Below are 22869 nucleotides of genomic sequence, written 5' to 3'. Positions count from 1 at the left end.
ACCAGTCTGCTTCAAGAACATTATTAAAAAAGTTGGATGTTATTCAAAGTCAGGCGCTGAGACTATGTTGTGGTGCTTTTAAAACAACTCCAGTAGCAGCATTACAAGTAGAAATGAATGAAATGCCATTGGAGATTAGAAGAAACCAAACATCAACGTATTGGGCAAATTTAAAAGGGCATAAGGAAAGACACCCGACTCAGAAGGTGTTACAACCTTGTCAAGAAGGGGAAAGACGACAGTTTAAGAGCTTTGGTTGGATAATAAGCGATGCAGTCAATGAGATAGGGATAGGAGATATTACGGTAAGCCCAACTGTGCCATTATCTAATGTTCCACCTTGGTTATTAGGGGAGTTAGGGGTAGATTTGCATTTTTTAGAGTGGAAAAAAGAGAATAATATTGATAGGAGTCAGGTTTGTAGATACCTAGAGAAGTATTCTATGTTTACTAAGATATATACACAGATGCATCAAAAACAAAAGATAATAGAGTAGGAGCTGTGTTCATTATACCAGAAATGAATGTTATGTTTAATAAGAGAGTAAATGATAAATTGTCAGTGTTTACAGGAGAAATGATGGCCATTCTCTTAGCCCTTGAGTGGGTTGAAAATAGTAGGTCAAGGGAAGTGTTAATAGGGTCAGATTCAAGCAGTGTGTTAACCAGTATTAAGAACATGCAATCAGAAGCAAGACAGGATATTTTGTTGGAAATAGCCCAAGCTGTTTATAGAATTAATAGAGTAGGAGTGGTAGTAAAATTCATCTGGATTCCAGCCCATATAGGAGTAGAAGGAAATGAATTGGCTGATAAATATGCCAAAAATGCTACAAAAAAAAAACAGAGATAGATATGGTAATAAGGTATAGTAAGGCGGAAGTTAAAAGCATAATTAAAGCAGAAATGAGAAAGAAGTGGCAAGAGGAGTGGAATATAGAAACAAAAGCGAGAATGTACTACAGTATCCAGAAGAGGGTAGGAGGTATGAGAGAAAATAATAGGAATAAAAAGGAAGAGGACATTATTTCGAGAATGAGATTTGGGCATACTGGATTAAATAGTACGCTTAAAATAATAGGGAAACATGAGACTGGGATGTGTGAGGTCTGTAATATTAACGAAACAGTAGAACATGTAATTATTAATTGTCATAGGTATAAGGAGGAAAGGATGAGGCTGAAAGACTGGTTTAGAAAAGAAAAAATTAGATTTGAAATGAAGGAAATATTACAAATGAATTCAGGGCATGTAGGGTATAGAGCGATATTTGTGTTTTTGAATAAAACAGGGCTTAGTAGAAGGATATGAGTTTAGTTGTCTTAGAAAGTTGTATTTAATAATAATGATAATGTATGAATATTAATAATGTTGTTAGATATTTATGAAGTTATTTATTTATTTATTTAAAGGGTAGTGACAGTGAGAAAAGGCTATTGTGATCCACACTCCATATCAGAAGGTGGCGGTAATGCACACTTAAAAGTTGTTTGCCAACCGCCATTAAAAGGAAGAAGAAGAAGAAGAAGGAAGAAGAATCTTCCATAGGGATTCTTCCGGTTTTCTCTCCCCGCCACAGGAAGTTGGTCCGCACCGTATTACTTCCGGCCGAAACACGGAACAACAGTGTGAGTAAATGAATTGATGCAGCTGCAGATGAAACTGTACTGTAATGTGTGATATTTCAAGGCAAGGACACGATATAAAGGAGCGTTAATATTCTTTAGTTTATCTGAAAGCCATCACGCATTTTGTGATTGTTCTGAAGGCTTTTTAAATGTGTTTTCGCAGGGGATGAGCTAGTGTCTGCATTCACACAGCAGTTCAGCATTAACGCTGAATAAATCACACTTCAGGTACTTAAGGTAATTAATCCTAATAATGATCATTATAATCGCAATGGTGTCTTCTCATTTCACTGCGTTTGCGGTGTATGGCTCCCGCTGGTGTTTTAGTTTCCTAGTAGCCTAGTAGGGAGTAGCCCTTTCATTATTAGCTTTCATTCATTTTGACATCGTCATTTAATAGATTTATTAATACGTTATAATAATAACTTCAATCAAAAACATTATTGTAAGCATTACACAAACATTTGGACGTGTTATAGGTCAGTTACAGAGCTGAAACTCCTGAGACTGAGAACATATGACTCAAATCTGCAGAACACGATTATTATTATTAATCTGTGTTTTTCTTTCTTTAAAGCATTGGTTCTCTGTGTACAAACACTGGACTGCAGCGTTTTGAGTCAAATTGCTTGTTTTCCCAAGCAGTGGTTTTGTGTGTTGGTTTTAAACACGGATAAATGTAATGGTTTTAAACACCTTTATGAATTCTGTCCATTAAACTAAATGTCCTCTTTCAACATATGTTCGCTATAAAACATTACCATGCGAAGATGTCTTTTATTTCCTGGGCAATAAAGGTGAATAAACACCTTCTGTTATAATAAGTGTTGAAGACTTATAATGAAAGATATTGTGTTTCCACATTCTTTAAGATGGAGAGTTTTGTTTCTCATTCATTAGGTGTCCGCTGAAGCAGAGCGGTAGATCATCATCATGGGTCTGTTGTCCGACCCGAACCGCAGGAAAGCCCTGACCAACCTCTTGACCCGCCTCAACACACCCATATGGTAGGTGTTTGCCAGCCAGACGAATGTAAAATATGGTATTATGAGTGTAAAAAACTTGTTTGAGTTTCTGTGTAGTTTCACCTTTGAAATGACAGCATTCATTAACCTTGTTTCAACCTGACTGTGTCATCACTTCCTGTTCCACATGTGGTTGTGTTCATTGTGTTATTCAGTATGGTGTGCTACCTGGCGGCCATAGTGTGGTTCATGGGCCTGGCGTTCGAGCCCTTCACGCTGCGCACATACATGTCGGAGAACGCCATGGGCTCCACCATGGTGGAGGAGCGCTTCTCCGCTGGGGAACGAGCGCTGGCCTCGGCCAAGGAGTTCGACGCTCACAAGAGAAAGGCAGGGTGAGCAGATCCTGGAAATCATCGCAGTGTCTGCGATTTATTAAACATTTATTTTTGGGAGTGAATGACAATCGCCAACATAAATGGAAAGGCGATTTTCTCAATGTTTCGATTTTTTTTTTGCACCCTCAGATTCCAGATTTTGATAATAGTTGTATCTCGGCCAGATATTGTCCTATCCTAACAAAGAAAAGCTTATTTATTCAGCTTTCAGATGATGTATAAATCTCAGTTTCAGAATATTGACCCATGTGACTGGTTTTGTGGTCCAGGGTCACATATAAATGATTTAGAATAAATACTGTAATATTGCATAAAAAAAACAAACGAGTATTGACCATTTTTGATTTCATGCTGACTGTAGAGCAGATGTAGTGTGTGTAGTGAGTGAGGAGTACCTGGTGTGTGTGTGTGCAGTGGGATGCCGGTGGACTGGTTGGTGAAGACGATGCAGGATCGAGGACTGGAGGTGTTCACCCAGAGCTTCTCCCGCAAGCTGCCGTTCCCCGACGAGAACAAGGAAAGATATGTGAGTCACGTTTTTAACCTTATGTCATGCAAATTACCTGTACTGACTGTAAGCTGGTTTTTGGGGAATATTATGTTACACTTTATTTTAATGTGTCCCTGTTACAGTGTAATTATAGATTTAAGTACTGAGTAATAATAATTAACTACATGTACTTACTATAGGGAGTATTTGGCTAGGATCAGGATTTGGTTGAGGGTTAATTGCATGTAATTATGCCTGATTTATAGTTATTACTATAGTAAATACATGTAACATGTGAAACAAGGACACATTAAAATAAAGTGTAACCAAAAATGTTGTTACTATTGCAAGGGGTGTCAGTGGTTCATGTAGGTTGTCTACAAACCAGAAGGTATAATTGACTAAATCCTGTTTTCCTGTGTGTTTTGTTCAGATGGTCCGAGGCACGAATGTGTACGGGATCTTGCGAGCTCCTCGAGCTCCTCGCACAGAGGCTCTGGTCATCAGCGCTCCCTGCAGTCCTGGACACAGCAACAACCAGGCGGTCGGTCTTCTGCTGGCTCTCGCGCAGTATTTCAGGAGTAAGACACTGGTTATACTGGGACACAGGGCTGTGCAGCGGAGCCGGTGTCTGCAGACCTGTTTACACTCGCTATTAAGATGTGTTTGGGTGGATCGGATCACAAGTAGACCAGGGAAACACATTCCCGTTTACACCTGGTGTTTTAATCCGTCTCTTGTCCACTTTCACCCACTTCTGTCCTGATTTCTTCGAGGGGAGGGTCTGTGGCCGGGTGAATGCAGTGTTTTTTTCAGATCTTTCAGTCTAATGGACGAAATAAGCTCGTGCAATTTACATGTGAACACGACCGGAGACGACAGACAAACACACAGAGAGCTTCAGCTTTAGTTTCTGCTCTGATAGTCTCAAGACCAGCCGAACGCTGTGAGTGTGTGTGTGTGTGTTAGAGATCAGGAATGATGAGAGAACATTGTGTCGGGGACGTTTTTCATCTTCAAACCAGAAGAAGTGGACAAGCTCAAAACATTTAAACCCCGTTTACGCCTGTATTTAGTGTCGTCCACTTGTGAACCGATCGACCGAAGCGCATTTTAATACCAACTATACACAGGGCCTACAATCTCAAGGCCATTTCATAACTATTCATTATCCGGGAGAATTTAAAGTTTAATGTGTTTGTTAAATATGGTCTCCAAAAATCTCCCTGGACTAGTTGTACTAAAATTCTGCAAAAAATAAATCAAGAAAATGTTTGTAATTGTATTGTGCCACCAAGTGGCCAAGCCCTGCAAAATAATGTGTTTCTTTGCATTGATAAACTAAAAATGGTCAAAATATCAGCAATAATGAAAGTTCAGCATAATTAAAAATATTTGATTTCAAAGCTTTGATTGGGCAACCGTTCTAGGACTTTTTTGTCTGTATATGTGTGTATATAGTGTTTGTTTTTTTTGCCTGTGTATATATAAATAAATAAATAAATAAATAAATAAATATACATATATATATATATATATATATATATATATATATATATATATATATATATATAAAAAAATATAAATATAAATTTATGGTGGGTTTTCCCTAGATGGAAGTGAATTCTGAGAGAGAGGTTTTGTTTGTTTTATAGGGTTATATAAAGCATTTGAGTCTGTGCCTCTTGATAAGTTTGCTCTAGATTGATCTTCTTTTCTAAATAATGGACTGATCCACTTCTTCCCCAAAGGCCAGGTTTACTGGGCCAAAGACATCATCTTCCTGGTGAACGAGCACGATCTGATCGGCATGCAGGCCTGGCTGGAAGGATACCACCACACCAACATTACAGGTGTGTACAGACGTCTTCGTTTTGGATTCAGATCATGAAAAATGACCTTATTTCTAGGGGTGTGACGAAACGCTTATCTCACGAGACGAGATACGAGATTTTTGCACAGAATTTTATAGAAATCCATTTTAAAATGTTTTAATTTGTGTAATAAATGTCATTTCAGTTCTACTTTGAGTATGAATTATGGTGATACCGCGAATCATCTTTTCACTCGACGAGAAATCTCGTCCCGTTTTAGTCCCGCGTGATCTCGTCACACCCCTACTAACTCCACAACTGCAGTCGTTCTAGCGCTTCTAAGGCGTGAATCGCCAGCCGTGTCTGTGGTCATTGTCCCGGCTCTCTCTCTCTGCTTCAGGCATGGAGTACTCGCCCCTGCAGGGCCGCGCGGGGTCCATTCAAGCCGCCCTCTCGCTGGAGCTCAGCAGTGACGTCATCACCAGCCTGGACCTGATCCTGGAGGGGCTCAACGGTCAGCTGCCCAACCTGGACCTGGCCAACCTCTTCTACGCCTTCTGCCAGAAGCTAGGAGTGCTCTGCACCATTCAGGGGAAGGTAGGACAGACTGGGGAAGTCCTAGTAAGATTACAAATTAAACAGTCTTAAGCCCTATTCAGACGGGATTAACTTTACAAGGGTAGATGGAGTGATGTAGTTTTACCACAGGATGTCTGTAATATTAATGGCCAATTCGCACGGGATGAGAGATCTCAGTAAAACTAGCAGAAGTGGGAGAGTAACTCGATTTACTCATCGCCATCACCCTCATATCGTCATGTGTGTATTACGTTGCTTCCTGATATCACGTGCGCAAACACATATACCAATATTTTATATATATATATATATATATATATATATATATATATAACAGTTATGTCCGGTCGAACGATGTATTAATTAACTTCAGACTGGATTGTGTTGGTAAAAATTACCTAACGCTAAAAGATGTTTCGTGCCTCTAACGAGTGCTGTCGATCTTCTCTCTGATCTGAATGGTGTGTGTGAAACACTTGAGTTTTGCCACAGACTCGTCCCAGCGTCTAGAACGCAACTGATGCTTTATCAAGCGTCTCCATACTTGAAACTACTTTTATATGTATATTATTTTTATTGGGGTTTTCAAACATCAAAAACTAAAAATAACAGACAAAAAGACCCTTCATAAAACAGAAATCTGTGCAATGTGTAAAATGAAACAAAAGTACTATAGAAAAGGGAGACGTACACAAAGCCAACCTCTGTTACAAAGTGTAATCACAATAATTACAGAAAGTGATTATTACAGAACAGGAAAACATAAATAAATAATTAGTCCTTCTGGTTTGACAAAAAATTTAAAACTGGTTCCCACATCTTATCGAATTTTGCAGGGTTCCCGGATATGGAGTATCTAATTCTTTCAAGATGTGACGTAGAAGTGAGTCCAGTTAGCCAGTCAGAGAAGAGGGGTCTAGTATTTTTCTTCCACAAAAGCAAGATAACTTTCTTAGCTACAATCACACCATATTGAACTGGTAACCGTACTTTTGGCCTGAGAGCCTGCAGTGAGTCTGACCAACCAAGAATTGCTATGAATGGGTCAGGAAGTAAAGCACAATTGTAGACTTTGGAAAAAAACTGAAAAATTTCTATCCAAAAACTCTGAATTTGTGCACAGAACCAAAAAAGATGTGCCAAGGTACCCTCAGTAGCTTTACACTTATCACATGTAGGAGAGACGGAAGAATAGAAGTTACTAAGCTTTGTTTTAGAGTAGTGAAGTCTGTGTAATACCTTGTACTGAATAAGTTGGTGTCTTGAATTTATAGAGCAAGAATAAATAGATGAAAGACATTTGTCCCAAACAGTCTCAGAAACCTGAATCCCTAAATCTTCTTCCCAAGCCTTTTTCAAGTGAAGTGAAGAAAAGTCTGTATTGTCTTTAAAAGCATTAACAAAAAGAGATGTTATGCCCTTAGCATCAGGAGAGTTAGAAAATAAATCAAATATTTTACATTCTAAAGGCAAAGTTTCAAAGTGTATAATATTTGTACGAACAAAGTTCCTGACTTGAAGATATCTGAAAAAGTGAAAAGAGGGATCTTTCGCTGAGCTGAGAAAAGGAGGGAAATGTATTCTTAATATACAAATCTTTCATACTGAGAATTCCTTTACCTTAACGTTATCTGTAAGGGAGGGTCTGAACGCATGATTGTAACAGATAGGAGTAACGGAAACTACTTTTAAACAGGAAATGATGAAATGTTTACGTACATATTTACAGCGGGTCTATTCGCACGGGATTAGTATCACCTGAGGTAATTTTTCTGACCTTTTTACTGAAGATAAAAGTCGCTGTAATCTTTACTGACATTGTCCGTCACGATCACTGAGATGCACATTCGGACGGGACTAAAATCACAGAGAAGCTCTGGTAATTATTACTTTACCCCACCTCTCCATGTTAAACTAGTCGCGTCCGGATAGGGCTTTACATTACACTGTCATTATAGAACTTATATTCATAATTTATGATGTTTAGCAACCGACAGCCAATCGTGTGCCTCATATCCACGTGCTTTGGAGAGTTGCAGAAACAGTTACAGTGTTGGAGGCCATGTCCAAACACACAGTTACAGTGATGTTCCCATTATAATTGTATGTAGCCGATATGACAGGAAATGTTGCACTGAACTGTGTTTTCTTTTTTGAAGTGATTCCAATCATATTTAAAACCATCATGTTGAACAGTGCACATCTGAAGTGTTCTCGGCTGAAGGAAATAATACATTATTTATCTTTAATATATCAGCCAAATTTTCTTATCAGCCCGATAATGATTACATTAAAGATGAACGCGTATCAGCCGATGCCGATATGGTGGCCGATATATCTTGCATCCCTAGTTATATTTGTTTAAAAGAAGATCAACATCTACAAGACTATAGCTTTGTCCGAAACGACGCACTATGCACTTATCCACCATGTGCTCAAGCGTGCAGTGAATGAACTTTATACGTTTATGTCTTTCAACATCGGAGTCTGATGCCACAGGCTCTACTCTTAAAAATCACTCTGACTATATTAATCTCGTGTAAAAACACACAAAATAACACATATTTCAACATTTATTCTCCTGGAAAATGTACGCAATCAGTCCTCACACCTGAAGAATAGGAGAATATCTGTTCTGATGTCTTGAAGTCTAGATTTTAGAGGCAGTTACAGTCAAACCAACATTTATTCAGACACCTTCAGCATTTCTCACATTATCACAGTTTATTCACTATAGTTTAGAAAATCTCAACCAATCACCAAGCAATGCTTCATTTTGTTCAGTCTGTGTGTAAAAAGGTCGCATTCAAAATTAAAGAAAAAACATTTCAGGAAAACATGATCAGCTCAAAGTGTCTGAATCATTTTTGGGCCCAAATTGTTATAAATGTCACTGGTAGTCACTGTATTAAGAATTATTGGGTATAATTTATCAGAGTTTACTTTATTGTGCTCTCCTCACTTACAGAAATGAACTATAGTGTCCTGCACTCACTAGTAAATAAGATCACGAATGATATCTGGTGTCTGAATGATTGTTGGTTCGACTGTATATGTGAACAGCTCAGAATCATGTTTGCGATGTGTGGCTGCGTTTGCTTCGGGAGAAGTGTGGATCAGAAGCTCAGAAGATCAGAAGCTCAATGCTCACGACAGCGAGCCTCAACGACGTGCTTTCAGACGATTGTATTGATTGATGTCAGTGTGAGACGCTCACTGTTCTCCAGAGCTGATGTAAACTGGCTAGCGAGACACTGCTTGCTGAACACGTCAGGACTGCTGTTGCTTGTGTCTCCACAGCTCCAGAGGAACGACTGGGACACGGCGGAGGGCTACACCCACGCGGCTCAGACCATGATGCTGATGGTGCTGAAGCAGGCGTGTGGACGCTCGTGGGGCGATCACGGCCTCTTCCTGCGATACCACATCGAAGCCGCCTCTATTCGGGGCATCAACAGTTTCAGACACTACAAGATGGACGCCACCACCATTGGCAGGTTGGGTTTGTGTCAGGGATGGGCACTTTTCTTTTAGTTGATAACATTAAACAATATGTGTAGGCCTAAACAAAAAATATATATAAATAACAAAAAAAAGCACAAAGCAAACATAGTAAGGTGCAGTCAAACTCTGTTTTATGGCAGTTGTTCTTACTTTAGGATCAGTATTGGGGTAATCGGATAAACTGACCATCCATCCTTATTTGTTGTTCTCCTCTTTCACCTTCTCAGATTGTTGGAGGGAATGGCCCGTAAACTGAACAATCTCCTGGAGCGTCTTCATCAGTCATATTTCTTTTACCTCTTGCCTTCTCTCTCTCGGTTTGTCTCCATTGGCTACTATATGCCGGCGTTTGGCCTCCTGGCAGTCATCTTGCTGCTTCGAGTATCCTTTTCAGTCTGTGCGATGCTTTTAACCGTCTGTAAGGACTGGGTCTAGTTATTTATTAATGAATAACCAAAACACCAAACAGCCTTAAATCCCTTCGACATCAGCAACTAAAGGTACGTTTACACGACATTACTGTATTCTGCTGCCAGGCCAGTAGATGGCGATGAAGTGCTATAGACTGAATGCGTAATACGCATGAGCATGACGTCATCGTCTTCAGAGATTCACGTTTTTGCTGTTTACACGGGGACCGTTTTCAAAAGTTTGTGTTTTCAGGGTCCCAAAACACTGTTGTCATGTAGACGAACGGCCAAAACGCATGAAAAGTTTTACGTTTTTAGTTGAAAACTGTGTCGTGTAAACGGCCCCTCAAATGCAGGAAAACGGCCTGTTTTCTTCTTTTCGAAGACTCACTAAATGAACATGAGGAAGGCAAGAAACTCTTACTGATAAACAGCAATGTGAACAGACATTAGACAGTTATGAACGAATCATTGAATCGAATGTACAGTTTAAACAAATCAGTGTGGGTATAATTTAATTTTCTCTATTAGAAACCATTCAGAATTATATATACTGAGCAAAATTCAGCATTTTTGGTTTTGTGTTTTGTTGTATAAAGGTGCGGTCAAACTTTCCTTGGAGAAATCTAGTCATTTCAATAGGAATCAACATGTGGTTTGTAATGGACTTCAGTGTGAGCCGGGCTTCATGAGCCTCTACACTATTGACAATTAGACAAGGGACCTTTTTTCCCGCACCTAGATTGGAAATTTGCTTGTGTAATAATTATTGTGGTGCAACTTTCTGAATTAAAAAATGGGGCAAAATTCAGAATCGAACACTATTTCTCACCAGAATAGGACGATGTGTTTGTTGGAATCCTTAATTCCCCCTCAGGCGCTGGATCTCTGGGTTCATCTGGGAACGCCGGATCTGGCAGCGGTCGATGGAGTCGGTGACGCAGAGCGAGTAAGTCTCCTCTTATTTTAAGGTTCACAGCGTCATTTGTTTCCCACTTAGTTTTACACCTAAAGAAATGAAAATAATTGAAATGTTGATAATCTAAGTGAAGAAAGTAAAATTACACCTAATTATATTTCAGGATGTCTGTTATCAAGTAAAATGACGAGTCAAGTCACCTTTATTTATATGGCACTTTATACAACACAGATGATCAAAGCAGCTTTACAGTGATAAAGAGGAAAATGATGATCAATGATGCAAACAGATCTTCAAATCTGCTGTAAAGCAGCTCTAAAAGACAACAGTAGACGCTCATTATTCAGGGGAAATCAGTGTTGATTCAGTTTAGTTCAATAACTGTGTAAAGTTCATCTATCATCTATTATTCATCATCAATAACAAGAAAGCATCAGGTATCATAAGAATATGACTTCTCAAAATCTTTAGCGTCTGCAATCTTTCATATTTGTAGACAAACTGTACAATATCTCTTCTTGTTGATCACTTCAGCAAAGTGTGTTTCTTCTTCTGTGTTTTGAGCTTGAGAATCACACATTGCTGAAGTGAGAATACAGAATAAAAGCACAAAGCTGTATTATAATTGTAAATGCATCAGTCTTTAGAAGTACAACATGAGACGATGCAAAATTTCTAAAATGTTGCCAAGATCTTACACAGTAATTAATGCCAGATAATGTTTATGTAATAAAGCTTATAGCATTAATAACATATAATGATGACAGTTTGAAAAAGATGGTTTGGATTGGAGTGTGTGTTGGTGACAGGGTTATTATCGTTCACTTAAATGATTAAAACATTGATAAAGATTAGTTCAAAACTTTAAATGAACATTTTAAATGTTGTCTTGGCAATAAACTGAGTTACTTTAAATTATCAAATGGAAATAAATAAAGCTAAATAGCGATATAAAAAATAAACTAATAAAATGACAAAAGCACATAACGAAATCACTAAGAATTAAACTAAAATTAACATGAAAACTAAAATGTAATAATAAAAACTAGTTCAAAATCTTAACAGATTAAACAGGTCGGTGAGGAGGTTAAAGTTGGGAGCAGTTGTGGACATTTTTTCAGATTAATCCACTTCTGCTTCAGCTGTGTGTTTTTCTCATTCTGCTTCACTACAATTGTTACATGCCGAGACAGCAACATAGTGTCGGCCCAGATCCGGCCCACATCTGGCACACGTGGATCCACACACACCGGATCTGGGCCGACCTTCACTTTGTTTCATTAAAGCTATGTTTAATGTTTCAGATTCGGGGATGGATCCCCAGTTGCTCGTAGCGTAACGTTTGTTTCCTGTGTTTCTCTTTAGCCGTCGGGTCCGGGCGTGTTGTCAGTGTTGACCCCAGTGGTGATCAGTCACCTGACAGGCGTGGCGCTGTACCTGCTCCCTGTTCATCTGCAGGAGATCGCAGTCGAGCACTTCCCTGTGTCTGAGACTGAAGCTGTGGTGCTCACTGCTATTGCCATCTACACCGCAGGCCTAGCCCTGCCGCACAACACACAACGGTACACACACACTAACTCTTCTTAAAGCCGAAGTGTACTTCACTGTCCGTGTGCAACTTTACTGCAACAATTGATCCGCAAACTTCACATACTTTTGAAAATCCAGCGTTTAGTTGATCCTGGTAAGCGTTCATTGTCACGGTTGTAAACGTAAGGCTTTCTTCTTCCACGAGGGGTTTTGAGTCATGGCATTTGTTTCCAGGCGGACCGATAAAGAACGCGACACACACACACTTCTCCCGGACATCCTGTAGAATTCAACCAATCAGATCGCAACTTCGAAACTCCTGAAGTGCTGTCGAAACTCCTGTGCCGTATGCATCAGACGTTCAGCCAACGGTCCGCGGGAGTGACGCCTGAGGCTGAGACTATGTTTGTGATAGAAACTGTTTTGATAGCAAAGTATTTTATACAAATTCCTCAAGATATAGTCCTAATTTTAAAGTTTTAGGGTGTGTTCACACTCGTAGTTCAGTTCGCTTGGTTCAAAAGTAGTCCTGGTCATAATCGCTTAGCTTACAGAAATATAATACATAAAACTGATATTTGGATATTTGACTCGCCAGTGACAAAATGTTTACTGCACGTGTGTCAGGATCCCACAATTAACGCATTCTTCCAGCTGATGCTTCACAGCTTATTGCCTGGATCCACTTTTGTGTCCTTAAAGGCTCGTTTTTACGGTTCGGTAGCTCATAAAAACTTAATTGTGGGTTATTTGAGCTTGTTTGCTGCACACCTGTCATACAGCAGCTCTGTCTCTAGTCAAAACAACACAAAGCATCAGATCATTCTCCATCGTTTTTGTTTCGGTTCTTGTTCTAAACTTTGCATGCAACAGCGGATCCGCCACTTTTCTTCTTCTATCCTTGCGAGCGAATGTCCTGTAATGACGTGACTCAGTGCTGCCCTCTGGCGTCTGGTAGAGTACAGAAAATAAACATTACTGCGCATGTGTTGAACTCCTCCATCCACGGTTGAGAATACTTTGAAAGCTGAGCGTAACGTGGAAAATGAAGTATACCCGGGCCTTAAAACCATTTCCACTGTGTCAGATGTTTAATCACCAACACTGATCATGTGTTTTCTTGTGTCTGTGACAGGTTGTTGTCTGGAGAGGGAACAGAGCAGGGCTGGAAAGTGCTGAAACTGACGGCTTTGCTCTATCTAGCAGCGTTGTTGGGCTGCACAGCCCTCATTAACTTCTCTCTGGGCTTCATCTTGGCCGTCACACTGGTGCCCATCACCGCCAGCATCACGCCACACATGCCCAAGTACAAAACCGTTTCAGCAAACACTCTTTTTATGTGTGTCAAGCATGCTCCAATGATAATCTGAGGCAGTTTAGGTGAAAATCTGACTAAATGTGTTGAAATGACAGTATAAGCAGATCTTTTTTTGCTTGTACTAAGACCCACTGGCCATTATAATAACATCAAATTGAACAACATTCCCTTGTTATATATACACATATCACCAAACGCAAGTTAAATTCGGCGTTAGCGCGTAAATTAAACAATGTCACCTGCCAGTTTGCTGGTAACGTTTTTATGATTTCTAACAATGCAATGTTGTGAACAAACGTGAACGACGCTTGGGACAGTTTCGTCACGAAAGTTTAAGCCTTGATAATTTAAATATTCAAGTGCAAGAAGACACAAAACAGAGTTCATTGTGTTACGTAGACAACTGAGCTCTCTTTCACGTCTTCTTGCACTTGAGCGGACAAATGCACACAAAATTGTGTAAAAAATATAGAGTATCCTAGTAAACATAGTCGGTTATGACTTAAGTGAACATAAACAGTTGAGAGAGTATCAGTATATTAGATCGGAGCATTCGCTCTTAAAGTGACAGCAGCCTAATATTCCTGCTGCCGTCTGTGTTTTTTATGTTAGTCAAGCAACGACAAAGAAAAAATCACTCACTGCTCTTCCATCTGTGTTTAACAACTTTGTGCACAGTGACTTAAGTCCATGCAAACCGTTTCTGTCACACAGTCTGAAGTAACCTTTTCACTCTACTAAAGCATACAAACACCATGATATTTATGAAACATGCTGAGTTCAGATACTCGTTTCTCTGAAAAACACTTCTACAGCCACTTATGTTACTTTGAAATGTGCGTTCCGTGTCGTAAAGTCTGTTTTTGATTTGGTCTGTGTGATCTCGCTCACTGCCAGTTTATCCAATAGTATTTCCACACCCCGGGACGCCAGCAGAAACACAGCGTATTGCAGCCAGCAGATTCTACATAAAAAGCCTCGGTATCTAAAAATCTCTAACGAGAGCATATTAAAATGCGGATAAATCAACTCATCAACTTAGTGTTTAAGTGTCCTTGGCTTTCATTGTCAATTGCGCTCGTTGCTGTTGCGTGTTCTCAATCTGGCAACCCGTGTGAGTATCGAGTCTGAGGAGGCGGGGAAACAACTCTCTGATATTTTGAATTTGGACTGCAGTACCGATTTCCACCACTAGCTGTCATTCTTACAGACTGCAGTGTTAACGTTACATGTTAATTTCATTGCCTCATCAGTCTGTGGTCAGCGATACCGATAACTGCTGAAAATACTCTTAATACAAGTTTAGGGGCCGTTTACACGACACCGTCTTCAACTAAAAACGTAAAACATTTTATGCGTTTTGGCATAAAAACGACAACATCGTTTTGGGAGCCTGAAAAGGCAATCTTTTGAAAACGGGTTTCAAGTGCACGTTTTTGAAAACTGTCTCTGTGTAAACTACAAAAACTTAAATCTCTGAAGACAATGACATCATGCTCATGTGTATTACGTGTTCAGTCTATTAGTGTTTTATCGCCATCTACTGGCCTGGCAGCAGAATACAGCGTTTTTAGCCATTTTTGATAATGGTGTCGTCTGTACGTGGAAAACTCAAAGGAAAAACCTCTCCGTTTTAAGCATATCGTTGTCGTGTAAACGTGCCCTAAGATATAACCAAATGATAAGTCTCGAATCATACAGCTAGTGAGTTTTTACTGTGTTCCTGGTCCTGTGTCTGTCCTCTAATGCTGTGTTTCCGTGTGTGTCAGAGCTCTGAGTGCTCTGGTGATGGTGCTGCTCAGTCCTGCCTTCACCATCCTCTACTGCGTCTTCATCTACCAGGAGCTCATCGAGGCGCCCGTCAGCCTCAACGAGGGCTGGATGCTGTTCCTCTCGGTCATCTCGCAGGGCATTCTGGATCACACGCTCTACGGGTCGCTCGTGTACCCACTGTTAGCCCTGTTCGTTTACCCCTGCTGGCTGATGTTCTGGAACATCCTCTTCTGGAAGTAACCGGCTTCTGATGGAGCGGTTCTTCAGGACAATACCACTTTGTGCCAATCGTGAGGATTTGTTGTCCATCTGTGGGCATTGTCTGCTGTTATTGGTTGGTGGAAGGAAGATCTAGGCGGATGTCAGGCGCTGAGAAAGCACGAATAAAGAGTGTTAAATGGTGTGACTTCAACGGTAAGAGTTCTTTGGTCCAAGTATTGAGTGTGTTTGGGGGAAAGGGTTTATTTATTGCCCAATGTTGTAAACCGATTCAAAATATGGCATGAAGACAGAATGAATGAAGCAAAAGCAGAAACATTCAAAGTCATTAGGAAAGAAAGGCAATATTGTTACTAGATGAGTGGACATATTGGTTAATTTATTATCTCAGTAACACTTTATTTTACAGTGTCCTTGTTACATATGTTACATGTACTTACCATAGTAATAACTATAAATTATACATAATTACATGCAACTAACCCTCAACCAAACCCTAATCCTACCCTAACCCTATAGTAAGTACATGTAGTTAATTATTATTACTCAGTAATTAATTATATAATTACACTGTAACAACGACACCTTGAAATAAAGTGTAACCCACTTTACAATAAGGTTCATTAGTTAACATTAGATAATGTATTAACTAACATGAACTAACCATGAGCAATACATTTATTACAGTATTTATTAATCTTTATTAATGTTAGTTAATAAAAATACAGCTGTTCATTGTTTGTTCATGTTAGTTCACAGTGCATTCACTAATGTTAACAAGATTTTAATAATGTATTAGTAAATGTTGAAATCAACTAAGATTAATAAATGCTGTTTAAGTGCAGTTCATTATTAGCTCATATTAACTAATGTAGTTAACTAATATTAACTAATGAACCTTATTGTAAAGTGTTACCATTATCTCATTGTAGAAAAGGTTTTACATAGTTTTGAACTCATGGGTGCTGGAATCTTTTTATCAATATGGTTTGATACTCAAAGTTTGCAACAGGATTGTAACCCGCCTCTTTAATGCATTACAGCGAGTTTATTTAATCTGTGCCAGGCAACACTGTCTTCATATGCTCCAATAAATTATGCACATGGCATGGATCTTTTTGATTATTAAAGTTGAATAAAATTACTTTAAACAAAATGTCAGAGTTACTGCATCTTAATTATTTGTTCATTTATATTTAAATCAAGTTCCCATGTCTCAAGTGGTAATATTAATAAAACAACCGTTTGAATTGAGAAATATCAGAAAGCATTCATTGGATTAAGTTGTGATTTCAATAAACTGATGTGATGAATATGAACAGCTTTGTGAAGCAAAAGATGGATGGGAGATATTCTGAATTGATCCGTCCAGCCATCAATAATTGTTTTCCCAAAGTTTCCCAATTGTTTTCCCAAAGGGGAAATATCTATAATTACTTATGATCAATAAAACATAAACATTTTTAAGAGCATGTAATAGTAATTAGCATGATTAATGACTGCAGTTTATGAGCATAAGCTAACAACATCATTGTGTGTGATACAATTAAGACTTTATTAACTACACTAAACAAACTATTCTAACATGCACACATATACTGTACGTACAGTTTAATACTGGACGAGAGTTAAAGTTAAATCAGTATAATTAATAAAAGCTTTAGTTAATACAAATAATGTTTTATTTATATAGTGCCTTTCAAGAACCCAAAGATACTTTGCATAATATTGACAAATAACACAAATCATACAGATGTTAAATCAGGGAACAATGAAGTGAACAGGTAGTCAGACGGAGATCATGTAACATACAAGACAAGCCGAAATAAGTATAATTATTTATTTAACCCCTGATAACCTGGTATCTTCAATCTGTGTCTTCAACAAACACACACACACACAAACACACACACACACCCCTCTCCATTAGCAATGTGATTACACACAGGCACTGGAAGCTTCACACTTCCGCTGATCTTTTTTGCTGCTGAGGCCTGGTTCTGAGTGGCTGGTGAAGGATCTTCCTTACGGAGGAGTTGTGCCACACTTTGAGTTGGTAAGATTGAGGTCACTCTGTGTGTGTGTATGGATGTCTGACAGTGTGCAAACAGGGCATGCACCCCTCTGCTACTGTAGTTCACTTCCTTCATGCAGAAAGTGCATTTAGCACAACCTTTTTTTTTTTTTTTTGCCTTTTTTTCCAACTGCTTGTACAGCCTCGAGCTGCATCTACAACCATCAACAGTAGATGGTCTGAACTTGGGTAGAACAAGCAGATTCTCAGAACTTGATCAAAGAATACGGGCAGGCATGTCTGCCTCATAATGCAACATTAAAAAGCTATATATGTGAATAAACGTGTCGTCCTAGCCTTGTGGTGGCTTGGAATTCAAAGGGGAATCGGATATGTGTGTTTAGATGTATGTCGGATGTCCAGATATTGAATATCTGATTTAAAAACACATTTGGAAGTGGCTCAGATCGGATGCGATTTTTGTGTTTACACGTGGGCAACCACTTCAGATCTGTGTCAGGTGTGAGTAAAAGATCGGGTTTGTTGTGCCAGTGGAAACGCAGCCTCAGAGTCACGGTCGCATTTGCAAATACTGTTTTATTCCTGAATGACTGACATTTGACACTGAGAATGTCCTGTTGTCACAGTGGTTTAAGTACTTTCATTTATTAATATAATAATGATCACCGAAATGTGTTTCAGGTACGATTGGAGCAGAAGTGACTGATGTGTTCATCAGTTCTGGTGAGAATGTCCGTCTGCCCTGTAATAATGCTCTTTGAAATGTGTATATGATACTGGATATCAAGGGTGAAACTGTTAATAATGTAGACAGACAGAAATCTCATTCAATTTCAGACTTGTGTGCGTGAACTTTTTAATCAATTTGAAACTTGAAACAAATACAAACATGTATGAGTGCATGAGACAGATCTCTCTCTTTATTGACTTGTAAGAGCCAAAGCATCTCAAGAAAAGTGTCCACTTTTAAAACTACGTGAAAGTATATCTTGCATTTGCATGAAAGAATAGAAGTGGAAGAGAAACTAGATGTTCTAATGAAAAACAACAAAGAACAAGTAAAAAATTACAGATTCAGATCAAATTAATATCAGATTCATGCCTCTTAAAAGTGTTATGGCGTCTTCTTCAGCTCTCTGAACTATGAAGCTCACAAGAACACACTGAAAGGACTGAGCCGCTTCTTCCCAGTGTGAATCTCATGTGAATCTTCAGCCTTGATTTACATGTGAAGCGTTTTTTACACTGAGGGCAGGAGACAGATTTTTTGGCTTCTGTTTTTTCTTCCTTGTTCACGTCCATCCGGTCTAAAAGAAACATTAAATCATGTGAGATTTCAAATGAGAGACAAACGTGAAGTGAAAAGTGAAGCCCAAAGTCAAGATCACTGGTGAGTTCAATAGTCATTTTAATCCCATCAAATCTGGTCGACAACTGCGGTTCACGATTATGATCTATTTTAATGTCCTGAAGATGATTTGTGTTATAAATCACTATTTTGGTCGTGAAACTCGAGATGGCACAGGCTTGACATGTAATCTGTAAGCAATCGCATAATTTCCTACACGGCACAAGCTGATTGGCCGCTGCTGCTGTAGCCAATAACCTCGCTTGCTCAATATTTAAATAGTTTGGTTCAAGGAACACTACTTGGGCAGAGTGATTTGCTCGCAGCAGCTGAGAAGCCCCATGGTGAGGAGCAGAGAGTTCACTCAGAGTTGGAGTAAATCACTCCGCAGAAGTAGCAGTGCTTCGCCTTCTGAGAATATAGTTCCCAGTATGTGTACGGTTAGAAGATGGCTGTGTCTCATGTGACCTTGTTATTTGTACACGCTGTGACTATACAAATCACAACATGTAAATAGGAAAATGTTGGCGTTATTTTGTCACTTATTGGGAGCAGTATGCTAGCTGGAGCCATTTACCTCCAGTCTTTGTGCTAAGCTAGGCTAGCGGTGGGTGCGTCAGAGAGTTACAGCACGCACAGAGATGAGAAAGGTATGTATGGACTTATCTAACTCTCGGGGATACGGTGAATAAGCTATAAGAATAAGTCCCAAAAAGTCGGCATGTTCCTTTTAAGAAAATAGTTGAAATACTCTCTGAAGAAAACAGCATTGCTTTATTAGTGAGTGAATATTCACGCCCAGTGTGAGTTTCCACTATTTCTACTCAAAATCATTTTGCATCAAACAATTGTTTTTTGTGTGAAACAAACCTTTAATAATAATAATAATAATAATAAAGATATATATACGCAGCTATATTTATATTTATATATATACATATATATATATATATATATATATATATATATATATATATATATATATATATATATATATACATATATATATATATATATATATATATATATATATATATATATATACATATATATATACATATATATATATATATATATATATATATATATAACCTAGGAGGATTATTTCAAATACCAGAGCAAGCGTTCTCCAAACAACCCATAATAGCCGACTTCCTTTTTTTTTTTTTTTTTTTTTTCGCCACCACCCCCCCTCTTCGGAGGACAACTTTATTGTTTAATAAAGCAAATTATATACACAATATATTACAATACTGACAACAGATTTATATACAGTGATTAACCATTCAACCAGTTTAGTGAGACCCTGGATACATGAGGGGAGGGGGGATTATAACACCACAAACAGAGTGTAACACGTAACATACAGTATAAGACATGACAAGGTGACAGACAGACAACAGAGGGACAAGACAGTTGACAAACACAAAAACGTATTATTATTGATTGAGTAGAATAATCTTAAGCAAATTCTATTTGTTACTCAGATTTATATTAGTTGGTCATGGCTAGGGTGTGAAAAGGGTTTGGAAACATGTTATGCATAGGTGTGGATACTGTATGCCTATGTGTATGTATGAAGTGATAGCTGCAAGGGCAAAAACAAAAGTGAAAAGAAAGAATATATAAACTTACATAATGGAAGTAGTGAGGTATATATCTGGTAATGTACATTTGGCTTGTAGTTATGTTTGTGTGGTATTAAGAAATGTATTAAGAAATGTCAAAAATGGGGACCAGGTGTCTTCAAAGGCTGATGTTTGCTTCCTTCTGTGTGCATTGTGTTTTTCCATTGAAATGTATTCTGAGATTAAATTTGTCCAGTGTTTGATGTGGCAAGATTTTTTTGATTTCCAATTTTGGAGAACTACTTTCTTAGCGACAGCTAGAGAGATGAGCAACGGATTCCTGTATTTTTGCGGGATATGGATTTCGGAAAAGTCGCCTATGAGACAAAGTGTTGGTGATGATGGGATTCTATGGCTCAGGATAGTGGACAGTGTCTTAGTGACTGTAATCCAAAAAGAGTGAACTGGTTGGCAATGCCACATGGCGTGCAAATAGTCGTCTGTGCTACCCAAAGTGCATTGTGAACAGATATCGGTGTTGTGTAGGCCCATTTTGAACATTTTACTTTGGGTGATGTGAGTTCTATGAATGACTTTATATTGTATAAGCTGCAGGTTTGTGTTATCGGTCATGGAAAATGTATTCCTACAGATTTGTTCCCAGTACTCAGGGTTGGAAGAGACACCCAGGTCGGTTTCCCACTTGGTTGTTGGGAGTGTTATTATTGTGTTTTGGTTGGAAATCAATGTATATAGTTGGGAGGTTAATTTTTTGAAGTTATTAATTTTCTAAATTTCTTCTATAAGCTGGGAAGGTTGTAATGTATTGTTGGTAAGTGTGGTTTTATCTTTAATTTGAAGTCTAAGTTGTTGATATTGAAGGAATTGTTCTCTCCCAACCCCATATTTCTGTGTGAGTGTGTTAAATTACATGAAATGTTGGTTCTCAAATAAGTGGTGAAGATGTGTGATTCCTTTTTGTGCCCATGTGGGGAAATAAAGAGGTTTGTTCTGTATCATGAATTCTGGGTCGTGCCAGAGTGGGGTGAACCTGTTTAATTCTAGTGATGATTTTGTGATTTGGTTCGTTTTCCACCAGGCTGTCAGAGTTGAATGGATGGTAATGTGTTGGCAGAGTTTGGATTTCTTGATTGATTGTGAGAGGAAAGGGAGGTCTGCAACTGAGATATTTGTGCATTGGTTTTGTTCCAGTTCTAGCCAAGGGTAATTATGCTTGTGTATATTGATCCATTTAGCTAGGTACTGTAATTGATTAGCCAGGAAGTAGTAATGGAAGTTTGGTGCCTCAAGCCCCCCATGTGATTTTTTATTTTGTAGTGTTGAGAGTGATATCCTGGGTTTTTTGTTTTTCCAATAAAATTGTGTTGTTAATGAATTAAGAGTTTTGAACCATTTACCTGTAGGAGTGATGGGGATCATAGAAAAAAGGTAGTTTATTTGGGGTAGGGTTTTCATTTTGACAGCAGCTATTCTTCCGATGAGTGTGAGTGGGTGTTTAGACCAGCGTTTATATTCATCTTCAATTTTCTTTAGGAGTGGAGTATAGTTGAGGGTGAAAAGCTCTGACAGCCTGGGGGAAATCTGAATCCCTAGGTACTTGATGTTGCCTGTGTGAAGGTGGAGGGATGTGTCCTGAGCTCCAGAATCCCATGCATCATCTGAAAGTGGTAGTAAAATTGACTTGTTCCAGTTGATAGTGTAATGTGAAACAAGGGAGAATCTGCTGATAATGTTGAACGTTTCTTGAAGTGATACTCGTGGGTTCTGTAAATAAAGTAAAAGATCATCTGCATATAAACTGATTTTGTGTTGTGTGTTGTCTACCTGAATTCCTTTGATTATGGTGTTTTGTCTTATTGCTGCTGCGAGTGGTTCAATGAAAATTGCGAAGAGGGAAGGCGAGAGTGGGCATCCCTGTCTGGTGCCCTGATGCAGTGTGAAACTCTGTGAAGTGATTCCGTTAGTGGTGATGGTGGCCCTGGGTGATGTGTACAGTATTTTAATGCAGTGGATGAACGACTCTCCAAAACCGAACTTGTGAAGTGTATTGAATAAAAAAGACCAGTTTACCTTATCAAAAGCTTTTTCTGCATCAAGTGAAATGATAATGGTTTTCTGTTGTCTTTCTTGTGATATATTAAATAGATTAAAAAGTCTGCGGACATTGTCTGTGGCGTATCTATTTTTTATGAAGCCTGTCTGATCTGGATGAATGAGTGTGGGGGTGACTGTTTCTATTCTGGTTGCTAGTGCTTTGGTGATAATTTTCAAGTCAGTATTCAATAGTGAGAGAGGTCGGTAACTAGAAGGGTGAGATGGATCTTTGTTAGGTTTTAGCAGTAATGTCATG

The 22869-nt window shown here is 38.7% G+C and overlaps 1 protein-coding gene across 5 annotated transcripts; it reads left to right on the top strand.

The window, feature by feature from the left end:
• Positions 1-1552: 1552 nt before the first annotated feature.
• On the top strand, positions 1553-15731 carry gpaa1 (glycosylphosphatidylinositol anchor attachment 1). Of its 5 annotated transcripts, none has more exons than XM_084120076.1 (14): positions 1553-1628; positions 1792-1865; positions 2529-2635; positions 2809-2988; positions 3406-3517; positions 3915-4062; positions 5233-5334; positions 5696-5892; positions 9175-9371; positions 9606-9759; positions 10666-10737; positions 12073-12269; positions 13373-13543; positions 15325-15731. In XM_084120076.1, exons 3-14 carry the CDS (start codon positions 2562-2564, stop codon positions 15566-15568), a joined length of 1848 nt encoding a protein of 615 aa, XP_083976202.1. In that variant the 5' UTR covers positions 1553-1628; positions 1792-1865; positions 2529-2561; the 3' UTR covers positions 15569-15731. The 5 variants fall into 5 exon arrangements, with proteins under 5 accessions (XP_083976202.1, XP_083976203.1, XP_083976205.1 ...); XM_084120079.1 differs by having other exon boundaries at positions 1601-1628; positions 1792-1856; XM_084120078.1 differs by having other exon boundaries at positions 1601-1689; positions 1792-1856.
• The last annotated feature ends 7138 nt before the right edge of the window (positions 15732-22869 follow it).

Source organism: Abramis brama, assembly GCF_963993115.1.
Source record: "Abramis brama genome assembly, chromosome: 7".
Classification (NCBI taxonomy): Eukaryota; Metazoa; Chordata; class Actinopteri; order Cypriniformes; family Leuciscidae; genus Abramis; species Abramis brama.
The sequence above is the reverse complement of the archived record's forward strand: the minus strand, read 5'-3'. Positions and strand labels throughout refer to the sequence as shown.

What these genes read in the sequence shown, in the direction of transcription:
- gpaa1 (XM_084120076.1), top strand. Translation starts at nt 2,562, where the DNA reads ATGGGTCTGTTGTCCGACCCGAACCGCAGGAAAGCCCTGACCAACCTC. An exon ending in CGCCTCAACACACCCATATG is followed by an intron (nt 2,636 to 2,808) that starts GTAGGTGTTTGC and finishes TGTGTTATTCAG; the next exon opens with TATGGTGTGCTACCTGGCGG. An exon ending in GACGCCACCACCATTGGCAG is followed by an intron (nt 9,372 to 9,605) that starts GTTGGGTTTGTG and finishes TCACCTTCTCAG; the next exon opens with ATTGTTGGAGGGAATGGCCC.